A 12,965-nucleotide genomic window follows, 5' to 3' on the forward strand; every position below is an offset into this window, starting at 1 on the left:
AGGGTACATCTGCCTTTCTGAATCACTCTCAGGATATCATGTAAAACTGTTTAAGGTTGTTTATATCTCTTCAAATGTGTTTTAGAAACAGATTTTAAAAAATGAATAAGTCCCTTAAGAATTAAATGCAAATCTCTGGCAGAGGCAAAGTTATAAAATGGCAGTATTGAATAAAAAATCTTGTTATAAAAAGAGAATGAGACAACTCAGTCAGAAAAGGAATCCATTAAAGGATATTAAGTAGCTCACAGTACCTTTGAGAGGACCAAATGATCAGATTCTTCAGAGCCTACATAGTGGGAGCTAATGTCCACATTATGGGATTCTCCAGTGAAGATTTCACGGCCACCAAAGTTGGGCACTGATACAATAACTCCACCACTGATGGAGAGCCAGAACCTTCACCACCACTGCCCTCAAAAGCTAGACACCTTCACCACCACCTCTGCCAGGAAATGGCTACAGCTGGTGTTTGCTTTCCCACATTCTTTTCTTCTGAATCAAAGCCTTTCACAGAGATGCCCCGGGACTGGCAGAACCTAGGACACATACATGTGCCTTTGCTGAAACAGAAGCCAGGAAAGACTTCCTATCTTCTCTCTAGGGGAGGTGGAACACAAGATGTAGGGGATCTCGCAAACACATGAGACAACGGAGCAAGACAATTCAATGGGGTAAACAATTCCTCAGCTCCAGGAAGGAGAGGAGCCCTGTGGAGGGGCAATAGCCTTCTGATTAGATGAAGGGGATCGCATATGACGATGCGCTGGCTCATTCGTCTTCCAATGTAAAACAGGTCATTTCAGTGGGCTGGGTAGAGTGTTCAGAGAGTTAAGGAAACTACATAGCCTGAAGGAATTGCTTATTGTGTTGGGAGCAGGGCGACGTGGTAGATAAGCAGGACGACTTTTCACGTTTCTCCATAGAGTATAAATCTGAATGCTTGCTTCGCAGTCGGAAAAGCCCATGCAATTCAGAAGAGATATTCCTTTGTTCTGTCTAGCTCTGTAAGAGCTTATTTGGGTTTAATTAAAAGCAGCTCCAATGACTTGGCTGACTGCCATGGTAAGAAATGTAATATTACTTTGGATACCTTCATCTTCAAATTGACCCAAGCATATGACATGATCCTCGATAAAGAGCCTTTCGGACTCTTCAGGATTTTTTACCAAGTTACCAGAGTAAAGAGCTATAAAGCACTAATAGAAATTGAACATAGGAAAATTACACAGTTTTCTTTTTCAGGTATGATAAAACTCTGCTACCCATATTCACGTAACCATCCATCAGACCTCTCCCTCCTTCCCCCTTTCCCACACTCTAAAAAATGCGTCACATAAAAAAGCTACCCGGTTTTTATTAGACAAAGATGACAGCATGTTTTACAAATATTTTAGGGGCCACTAAGCTGCTAGCCTCAGTGATAAAGAAAACTGAGGAACATTTGAACTATTTCAGTTAAACTTTCCTTCCTGGTTTCGTATACTAAGAGGGTAAAAAATGAACCAAAATATACACAACTCCCTGTAAAGAAAATATTGTCTTTGTTCTGCATTTGACATGAATATCATTCTGTAGGTTGACCCTTTTTTGCAATTCTCTTGATGTACATTTATTTCAAAATGTCCATTTTAGAAAGAAAGTTTCAAATGAATGAACACAGTAGCATAAAGATTAGGGGGCAAGTTTCTATGCCTCTGTGCATCGTATATAATCCTGCATATGGCAGGGCCTCAGTATATGTTAGCTGATAAAGACAATGATGTTGCATTCTCTATCCCAAAAATAAGAGTGTAAAGAGAAGAAGGTCTGCTCTATTATTCCACACACTTAGATATAACTCATATCCAGAATACAATTTGGGTGGAGCGAGGGCAGCGTTTTGAAGCTGGGTAACTGAGGGTTACTGTAAATGTTCAATAAGATTACCTTCGGACCTTGTTCCCAGCAGAGACATAGATGAAAAGAAGTTAATCTTGTCAATTTGCTGTTTTCTTGTTTAACCTGAGGGGTGACTCAAGGGTCACAAGGATTTATAAGCTTGTTTTACAGAAGAAAAAGAATGTCTTCAAGGAAGTTACAATCACCAGCTAACCAGCCCCCAGCTGCTGTTGATGCCCAGAAGTCAGATTGCCCAAGGGCTTATTGGGAGTGAAAGAAACACAGATTATCCCTTTGTTTCCCCGAAACTCCTTCTACCAACCCCCTGAGCTCTATAAAGGCCCCTGCTTTCTTCCCCTTTCTTTTTTTTTTGTAAGGAGGACTAGCCCTGAGCTAACATCTGATGCCAATCCTCCCCTTTTTTCTTGAGGAAGATGGGCCCTGAGCTAACAACTGTGGCCATCTTCCTCTACTTTATATGGGATGCCACCACAGCATGGCTTAACATGTGATGCGTCAGTAGGCGCCCGAGATCCGAACCTGCAAACCCCGGGCCGCCGCAGCGGAGCGCGCACACTTAACCACTTGCGCCACCGGACTGGCCCCTTCCCCTTTCTTGTCAAGGGGAATTTGAGAGAACCTTCTCCTTTTCACCAGTTTGAATAAACCTTTCTCCATCTCCAAGCATCAATGTCTCACTGACTGGTTTATTGTGCATCGGCACACAAACTTGAGATTTAGAGGTTCGGTATCAGTTTCATGTCTTTCTTTTTGACATGGCTATCTCCTGAACCAAACCAGGTTCCTTGCTAGAATAAAGAGGACAAATCTAGGCTTTGAGGAATTATTAGAAAAAAACATGGGGAAATGATTTTAGTTATTTGTTTCTGGTAATAAAAATAATAGAAAACATTTACGTAATATAATGTACCACTCTTTATCATAAGTCAGAATATTTGTCAGAATATTTGTCATAAGTCAGAATTCGCTTACAGAACTTTGGAAATGATTTAATACACTCATACTAAGGCATTCCAAATCTGAATAGATGCACAAGATCATGGTAGAGTATTATAAAAGAATATTGTAATGGAGTTTTATAAAATCTACATACACCTATCTCAGTATTCTGAAGTGATCTTGAAGTATTCTTATTTATATTTTAAACTGTGATTAAATTTGCTTTGTAATACTAATTTCAAATCCCAACTTCTAGTCACATTCATAAGGCAAATCATCTCCCAATTTATTCTGTTCCAAATTTAATTTTGTAATAATGAAAAAATAAAATATTCACTACTTGTTGGAATATCCTCCTGCAGCTCTTAGGAAGTTCCTAGGGTGTATCTATATTCTAATAAGCATTTAAAAGTATATCTTTGCCAACGTTTATTTCTCTTCACTCTAAGCTGTTGCTCCATAGAAATGAGAATTTAATCAGCCATGACAGTTGGGATAAATAAACCTGACTTTGTTCTGGGCTGGCTTCAGATGTGTAAGGACAGGATACCGTTACCAGACACATACCCAGGTTCTTTACTCGCCACACAAGAGGGGCCAAATAAAGCTAGAACACCAGGCTTATGGCAAGGAAAGAGTTTTTATTTTGGGTGATGTCAGCTGGGAGACGAGAGCTCGTAAATTTGTCCTGTCTCCCCAAAAGATGGGAGGCAAGGGGTTTTAAAGGTTGCGAGGGGGAGCATGTGCTGGGGTCTTAGGTAGGGGAGGGGGAGCATGTGCTGGGGGTTTTAGGTAAGGGAGAGGGAGCATGTGCTGGAGGTTTTAGGTAAGGGAGAGGGAGCATGTGCTGGAGGTCTTAGGTAAGGGAGAGGGAGCATGTGTTGGGGTTTTAGGTAGGGAGGGGGAGCATGTGTTGGGGGTTTTAGGTAAGGGAGAGGGAGCATGTGTTGGGGTTTTAGGTAAGGGAGAGGGAGCATGTGTTGGGGGTTTTAGGTAAGGGAGAGGGAGCATGTGTTGGGGGTTTTAGGTAAGGGAGAGGGAGCATGTGTTGGGGGTTTTAGGTAAGGGAGAGGGAGCATGTGTTGGGGGTTTTAGGTAAGGGAGAGGGAGCATGTGTTGGGGGTTTTAGGTAGGGGAGGGGAGCATGTGGCCGTGCTGGTTGGCACCTTCCCACCAGCTTGCATTTGACCTTGAAGAATGAATTTCTTTCCCTTGACTGTCTGGACTTTTCTGGGAAAGTTTTCATCTTCAGCCTGCGTTTGGCCTTGTGAAGCTGAACCTTGATGTCTCGACCTTGATTTCCTGGGAAAGACAGCTCACTCATGTACTGAGGAGGGACAGAAAGACCTGGTTAGTTTTAAACAACAGTTGATTATGCTGAATATGCACAGCTGCAGTTAGCAAAGCTTATCTCAAAGTTTTTGCTAACTTCTTCTAGCCCAGGGAAGGTTTTTTAACCTCTTTGTGCTCAGTTTCAATACGACTAGGTTGGAGTTGTCCTGCCAGTAGACCACCCAAGTGCTGCAATGAGCTTGGACTGATGGGGGGATTTGGTGCACGCAGGCTAGATCAGAGATCTGAAATGGGCTCCCCTTGGAACAGGGCATAATTCTCCCCTCAGTCTCAGACTGTGCCTGGGTTATTCACGGTCATGTCAACTGAGGTAGCTCAGGTGAAGAGACAGTTTCGGGGCCCTCCTTGGTACCTTTTCTCTCACCATCACCAATCTCCTGTCCGCACCTGCACCCCTGGCATTAATCCAGACGTAATGCTTGGCTTATGGTAGATTTATCAAATAAATAAATGCAAACAAGAGGAGAAATCAAACACGCCATAGTGGTACCTCTGTGTGCAACAAACTTTAACCATACCCGAAAGAAATGTTCTCTCTAAAATAAAGATATGACCATTAAATCGTCCCTATAAAGCACTTCTCCAGTCAAATAAAAGATACAGCAAAAAGAAAAATTACTGAATAATTCAAATTACTCACAAACATTAACCCTGTTTCAAGGAAAAATATTTTTTGTATGCTATAATTTTTCAGAATGGCCATAAACCTTGATCAAAATTATTAGGCCAATTATTGAGACCTTAATCCAGAATAATGATAATAATAATTGCACCCAGTCTCATTGCTCTATACTTTTACATACATTATAGTCCTGAATACTCACCAAAACTCTGAGTAATAGGCACTGGTATGCATTACAGGTGAGGAAACTGAGTCTGAGAGATTGAGTAGCCTGTCCAAGGTCACATGTCTAGTTAGCAGCAGAACCAAAATTCAAACCTACTACGCCTAGCCTACGAGTGAAGGACTGCAGCTCTGGTTACACTATAAAGCTAATTTTATATAAAAATTACTTCAAACTTTTTTCTTCTCGGTAATTATTATTAATAGTTTCCATCTCTATAGTACCTTAACATGTAATATCATGTTTGATCCTCACCACACCCTCTGAGATTTGTAGGGCAGCTAGTGGGACCTCTTTTTGTGGACTAGGGAAACTGAAGCTCAGAATTTTTGTCTTTCCAGAGTCACAAAGCTGGACCCAGAATCCAGTGATCTTTTCATGACACGTGCTGCCTCCTTGAAGCACGTCTCAAAATTAACTGAGAATGGGTATTAAAGAAGCACAGCTGAATTGCCTAAAAACAAAATGAAACCAAGCAAAAAATACCATGGATGTTTAACAAAACCGTAGTTCCAGACTAGAACTAGTGATGGAAACCATTTCTTTTAGATTGTAAAAGATAAAGCCATTGTAAAATTATTTCCTGCAAAATGATTTCGGACAATGGAAATGTCACACTTGGTCTTTGACTAGTTTAGCTCAGATAAGAACAGATCAACCTCAGTGTCACAAGGCTAATCGATTAACTTTCTCCCGGTCCATGGCTAAAGGCTGAATGATACGTAACCTCTAAACCATAGAACAAAATATCTGCTATTTGATCTGATGGCTGGCACATTCCAGGCTAAAAATATATTTCTCTCATTTCAATTCCAGAGGCTAGCATTGTATTCCAGAGCTTGTGTCAATCAGGGAGTTTTCTTGAGCAATGTGACATAGATTCATGACCCGAAGTGTCGAGCTGAAGAGACAAATGACACCTGAAACAAAAAAGGTCAGCTTTCTTCAGGAACGGATGCTTGTTATAGACTTTAGAATCCACAAGAGTTATCAGCAAGTCTGGAGCGTTCCACTCTTTTTTGGCCCATATTGAAAAATTAGGAATTAAAATATCTTATGCAGCCTTCAGTCTAAGCCAGCCCTATAACTCAATGGAGTGTGATATAGAACGTGTGCAAAGCCCTGACTCCTAAAATCTCTCCCCCACTAGTTAATAACAACGTCTGAAATTCCATTGTAATGTTTTATTTTTCTGGGGCTAGTATTTTAAAACAAGTATAATATTAATATAGACTATTATAATAGTTCAGTATAATATTAATATATACTATTATCATAGTATAGTATTATTTTATATATAAAATATAATTTACAATAATCTAAACCCTCCAAGACAGGTTAATAAGCATTATTACACTAGCCAGAATTCATTTCTTATATTTTATTTTGAAGTAATAGCTACTTTAGAACTGGACTCTGTTGGAAGACAGCAGATTTCAAAGGGGAGAAATTGCAGGGATTGAGTTTTGATAAGATCTTCTGGTGGTGAGGACAGACCTTGGTCGGGACCCCACTTAGAGAGTCCAAGAAGTCAATGGCATGATGTGCTGGGCACAGGCAATGTGTAACCTGACCACCCTGGCCATCAGATGGGCTCAAAGGATAAAACACAATAGATATGCTTTCTTCCTAGTACCAGGTCCAAGGCCCTGGTAAGATAGCCCTGGGACTTCAGAATCTTAGGAGGTTTGAATGATGCACGATGATGAGCTCATCGTGCCACAGAAGTCAGCCTTTTATAAGTCAGACACCAGCCTTTTATAAGTTTTAATACTGCAGTACCTTCTTCCTTCACCTCCCAGTGATAGCTAACCTTGACGAAGGCAACTCACGTAACAAATGAGACAGGAGGAGAATTTCACTTTACGCCCAGTGTCTTCACATGAATACGCTTGAGGCTTTCTCTTTCTAAAGCTTGGTGCTCTGAAAATGCAAAAGGTTTTGATTGGATTTAATGGATTGGATTTAATGTTTTAGAAAAACGAATTTTAAAAATTTCTCATACCTGATTGGAAGAAAATAAAATTTCCCAGAAAATCAAGCACTAAAATGTTCGGAATTTCCTTTTAGTTTGTAATATGTCTCCAAATGACTTTTAGATGGTATCTTGCAGGCCAAGATGCCACAGCAGGGAAACTTGGCAGAGGACTCCCAGATGTAGCATCTACACTCCACAAACTGACCTGGGGACCACAATTCAGATACAATAAATCAAACCATTACTCTGCAGAGAAAAAACAAAGAAAAGGTCCCATATTTTCTTTTCCTCACTTGTTCACTTTTCCAATTACCAAAAACATTTTCCAGTATAAGAGGTAAACATCCTTATTGCAGATGATTTGGATAATTTATACAACTGTGGATAAATCAAAAGAGGAAAACTTTATTCCTAGTCCTACCATTCAGAAACAACTGTTTATTTGCTATTTTGATTTATTTCATTTGTCTTTTTGTGTGATGTCTAGATTTTTATGGATTTTTAAAACTTAGTTTTTACCATGGTATTTACATAATTGCAATCATTTTATGACCTGCTTCCCTCATTAACATTATTGCAGAACTCTTTTCTATTATATTGCAGATTATGTAAACATTATTTTTTACTGCTGTATTGAATGGAATACATAATCAGTCTTCTAATTTTGAGTGATTTTAAATGTTTCCCTGTTTAAGCAATGCTGTGATGGTTATCATTGTTGACTAAGCTTTGCTGGATTTTTGAACACTTACAATGGATTTCCAGAAGTGGGATGATTGGATCTAAAGGCATAAACATCTATGTGACACATATGCCAAATGAAATCCTAAAGGATTGTCCCGAGTTAGTCTCCCAGCAACACATTTACCTCCTCCATCTTCCATAGCTCTGGGTATTATCATTTAAACATCTGCTGCTTTAGTAAAGAGAAATGTTATTTTGTTGTTTCTATTGGCATTTCTTTATTACTAGTGCAGTTGAACATTTTTTTGGTATATTAGCTAAGCAGTTATATGGCATCTTCGGTGAATTTCTTACTCATATTGAACATTAAAGTCTACATTTTTTCTCAATGATTTGAGAGAATATTTTATAAAGGTAACTTTTTATTTGTTACATTTGCTGCAAACTTCCGTTGCTTAACTTTGTGTTAATTAAGCTTTTAATTTAAAAAACCACAAACAGTTTAAGTTTGCATGTAGTCATATGTATTAATGCTTTACTTTGCAATCTGGTTTGCTTATTATCGTTTTTTTTGTTTTTTTTGTTTTTTTTGTGAGGAGATCAGCCCTGCACTAACATCTACCAATCCTCCTCTTTTTTTGCTGAGGAAGACCGGCCCTGGGCTAACATCCGTGCCCATCTTCTGCCACTCTGTATGTGACGCCGCCACAGCATGGCTTGCCAAGCAGTGCATTGGTGCGCGCCCGGGATCCGAACCAGCAAACCCCGGGCTGCCGCAGCAGAGAGTGTACACTCAACCGCTTGTGCCACCGGGCCGGCCCCTGGTTTGCTTATTATCATTTTTAATCCAGACAAGTAGTAGGGATGTTGGGGTGCTTTCCTCCCTGTGGCTTTCCCGTAGAGAAGTAACTTACCTAAATTTGCTGAGCGAGAAGTAAATCACATGTTTCCAAACTTAAGATTCATCCAGTTTTACTCTATTACTTGGTATAATTCTGAATTGTTACAGATCACTTTCTTTTGAGATTTTATTCCAGTGCACACAGATAAAAACCCATCAATGAGAACAGAGGTTTATCAACAGATTTAAATGCCAGAGTTTAAAATGCTCTGGAAAGCATTTTAAATTGCAGGAGGAATACTAAGACCTTAGTGTTAGTATTTTCCTTTAAATCTTTTATAGGAAAAAAAAGAGGAATAAAGGAATGGATGAAAGGCTAGCCAACAAATGAGTGAAGGACACTGTCTTACCCATACAAACGTCAGTGTCCCCCAGCCTCAAGGGTGAACTCCATCTTCCCCTGGGACTCAGCAGTTCAAGATCCTCAGGCTCTGACTCTTGAGATCCCCTAGAGATAACCCCCAGGATTTTTCTGCACTTTCTCTCTCCTGCTTGCCAGTGATGTCTTCCTGCTGGGTTTGCATACTCCTCCTCTCTAACCTCTCCGTCTTCAATGATAGAGAGGTTTAATCATGGAAGAAAGAGAACACCATGGTATTTGCCCTGTGTCGAGACCTAATCAATAATACCACTTACAGCATCTCTTCAACCCTAAACATTTTTATGAATATGAATGGAATAAGTTGGCAGCATTTAACCACTACAATATGAGTGATGATACTTATAACAACAGCAAATACTAATTGAGTGTTTGTTGTGTGTCAGGCATTCTTTCAAGTGCTTTATCTATATTAATCTCTATGCTGACTCTATGAGGTAGATACCATTATTGGTTGCATTTTGCAGATGAGGAAACCAAAGCACAGAGAGACTGGATAAATGGCCCTGAGTTGCACAGTTAATAAATGGTGGAACTAGGCAGGCTTCAACCCGGACTGCCTGGCTCCCGAGTTTCTGCTCTTCGTGGTTATGATATACTGTTTGCCTGAGAAATCTGTTCTGCCTTGAGTAGAAATGATAAGATCACTAAAGCCATGTGACATAACTATTGAAGCCTTTGTTACAAAATAAACATGAAAATTAAGCAAAATAAATGTATAGTGAAAGCTGCTACTTACCGAAACACCAGCTTCCTCTGCGGCTCCTGGGAAAGTATTTAACGTAGTAAACAGAAAACAAAAAGAAATAAAAAACCCACCAAAACCAATAACCCACAAACAAAAAAATAAATCAAAACAATTTGTTTCCTTATGTTCTTACTGACTTTCAACGGAAAGTGACGTCACTTGTGTAATGACATGTTAAGTAGAATCCTAGCTCCTTAGAACTGGGCTCATGTGGTCCTACCTGCCACCCGCCTACTGCAGAAATTCCTTTTACAATAGTCCTGCAAACCATCACTCAGCCCTTGATGAAACACCCCCATTGACATAAGCTCATCAATTAATAAGATGGCCTCCTAGGTGGTGTTAAAAGAGAAACAGGCATTTTAGAAATTTTAAGAGTTTATATGAGTAAAAATCAGTTTAAATCAGGCAGCATTCAATCTAGCAGATAGAAAGGAGCTCCAAGAACTCCTGCAACAAAGGACAATCCTAATTGACGTGGAAGAGGCAGAAACTCCCTTCTGGAGAGGAAAAACGCCGCCTTCACAAGCTGCCAGCTTCACGGCCGCCCGGGAGCAGCCCAAAGGTGCGCAGCCCTCCCTGGAGGAGCAGGGCCCTGAGCCGGGGAGGGCCCTGCTGTAGGCATTGTGTGGACCCAGCACAATCGAGACCAGTGGCATAATATCTGATTTTGCCTGCTACTAAAACATTGGGGAGTACCCCCAGAAAACCTGGTTCACAAAGAAATTAAAACCGGCTCTTAAAGGGCCCACGCTCAAACTCACCCACTTCAGAAAGCATCCTAAAATCACCAGAAAGAAAGGTGCACAGTGCTTTGGTGAAAAGAGACTCACCTGATAGGCCCTGAGTGCATCTCGGTGAGAGGTGAGACCTCTCCAGGGACTGGAACATTGGCGGCGGCCATTGTCGTGGCCTGGTGTGGGCGTGCTGACACAGACGCCATTGGAGTTCTCCCTGGGGCCTGCTAGCCCAGAGTCTGCCCCACCCACTAGAGCACCGGTTTAATCTAGCTCAGCAAGGGCGGGCAGCCCACACTAGAGACTGGCCCCACCCAGCAACTAGCCCTCAGGCAACTTGTGGGCCTGCATAGATTGGTGACTGGATTCTCTGCAGCTTGGCAACTGAGCTGGAGAGTGTGGGGCAGTGGTGGAGTGTGTGGGGCTCCTGCTGGGGAGAGACTGGGTCCACATCGGGAGGTCGGGGCGCACACATGGGGCAGGACTGTGTTGATTGTGTGTGTGGACCTGTGGGCGGCAGGGCTTGACAGCTGCAGAAGACTTGTGCTTCTCAAAGACCCACATAGAGGGTTTGCCCCACCTTCCAAAGTCTGAAACAATTGGGTGCTCCTGTGCCTGAGGCCAGCCCCATCCAGCTGCAATCCTCAGGGAGCTGACAAGAGACCTAAAGGCTGGAGGCTTTTAGCCTCCAGCCCCTGTAAGCCCCTGAGCCTAACAACCTGCCACTCTGAGGGCCTACTCACTTAAAAGAAATACTGCAACACAAATGTGGTATTAGAAATTGCAGCCAACTGTGCTGGGGCTCCCCACACCTGATAAAGAGACTGAAGGGCCCACAACAACTACAAACAGCTGAGCAGTACAACAGCTGACCAGGAGCATAACTTGGCCTACCTGGGCGCCTACAGGGAGAGCAAACAGACCACAACAGAAGGACACATGTAGCCCACATAGGGGTCACCCCTGGAACATTGAGAACTGAGGGAAGCACACTGGCAGCCTCCTAAGGTATCACTTACATAAGGTCATCTATCCAAGAGCAGGAGACGTAGCTGACCTACCTAATACATAGACACAAGCACAGGGAAAGAGGCAAAATGAGGAGGCAAAGGAATACATTCCAAGTAAGGGAACAGGACAAAACTCCAGAAAAGCAACTAAGTGAAACAGAAATGAGCAACCTACCCGACAGAGAGTTCAAACTAAGAGTGTTAAGGACGCTCACTGATCTGGGGAGAAGAATAGATGATCTCAGTGAGAATGTCAACAAAGAAATGGAAGATATAAAAAAGAACCAATCGGAAACGAAGAACACGATACTGGAAATGAAAAATTCGCTAGAGGGACTCAAAAGCAGAGTAGAGGATACAGAAGAATGGATCTGCGAGCTGGACGAAAGACTAGAAGAAATTACCCAAGCTGAACAGGTAAAAGAGAAAAGAATTAAAAAGAGTGAGGACAGTCTAAGGGACATCTGGGACAACACCAAGCTCACTAACACTCGTGTTATAGGTGTCCTCGAAGGAGAAGAGCAAGACAAAGGGGCAGAGACTCTATTTCAAGAAATAATAGATGAAAATTTCCCTAGCCTAAGGAAGGAAGCAGACATCCAGGTACAGGAAGCACCGAGAGCCCCAAACAAGATAAACCCAAAGAGGCCCACACCAAGACACATCATAATCAAAATGTCCAGAATTAAAGATAAAGAGAGAATCCTAAAAGCTGCCAGAGAAAGACAAGTTACATACAAAGGAAACCCCATAAGGCTATCAGCTGACTTCTCAGCAGAAACCTTACAGGCTAGAAGAGAGTGGCACAATATATTTAAAGTGCTAAAAGGAAAAAACTAACAGCCAAGAATACTCTACCCAGTAAGATTATCATTCAAAATGGAAGGAGAGATCAAAAAATTCCCAGACAAGCAAAAATTAAAGGAGTTTGTCACCAATAAACCAATGCTACAAGAAATGTTAAAGGGACTGATTTAAGGGGAAAAGAGAAGACCACAAATAGGAAAAATTATCTATTTCCATGATAAGAGGGCAATGGAGACAAATGCACAAAAAAGAGGTTAGATATGATATCAAAAACATAAAATGAGGGAGGAGGGGAGTTAAAGAGTAGAGCTTTCAGACAGAGGTTAAACTAAAGAGACCATCAATTCTGTATAGAAGGCGAAAGGAACAGAGAAGGACTACTAAAACACTGAGAAAAAAAGTTAAAAAATGGCAGTAAGTACATACTTATCCATAGCTACTTTAAACGTCAATGGACTAAATGCCTCACTTAAAAGGCATAGGGTGGCTGATTGGATAAAACACCAAGACCCATATATATGCTGCATAAGAGACACACTTCAGACCTAAAGACACTCACAAACTGAAAGTGAAGGGACGGAAAAATATACTCCACACAAATGGCAATGAAAAGAAAGCTGGAGTAGCAGTACTCATATCAGACAAAGTAGACTTTAAAACAAAGACTGTAAAAAGAGACAAA

The 12,965-nt window shown here is 41.2% G+C and overlaps 1 protein-coding gene across 1 annotated transcript; it reads right to left on the reverse strand.

Annotated features, from left to right (window-relative positions):
- Positions 1-6,289: 6,289 nt before the first annotated feature.
- Positions 6,290-10,655, reverse strand: LOC147917361 (uncharacterized). The gene is made up of 5 exons (XM_087430148.1): positions 10,563-10,655; positions 9,721-9,746; positions 8,953-9,150; positions 7,045-7,222; positions 6,290-6,962 (listed from the first exon to the last, which is right to left on the reverse strand). Exons 1-4 carry the CDS (start codon positions 10,631-10,633, stop codon positions 7,077-7,079), a joined length of 441 nt encoding a protein of 146 aa, XP_087286274.1. The 5' UTR covers positions 10,634-10,655; the 3' UTR covers positions 6,290-6,962; positions 7,045-7,076.
- Between the last annotated feature and the right edge of the window lie 2,310 nt (positions 10,656-12,965).

This window comes from Ceratotherium simum, chromosome 4 (assembly GCF_057802395.1).
Source record: "Ceratotherium simum simum isolate JZ-2026a chromosome 4, ASM5780239v1, whole genome shotgun sequence".
NCBI lineage: Eukaryota > Metazoa > Chordata > Mammalia > Perissodactyla > Rhinocerotidae > Ceratotherium > Ceratotherium simum.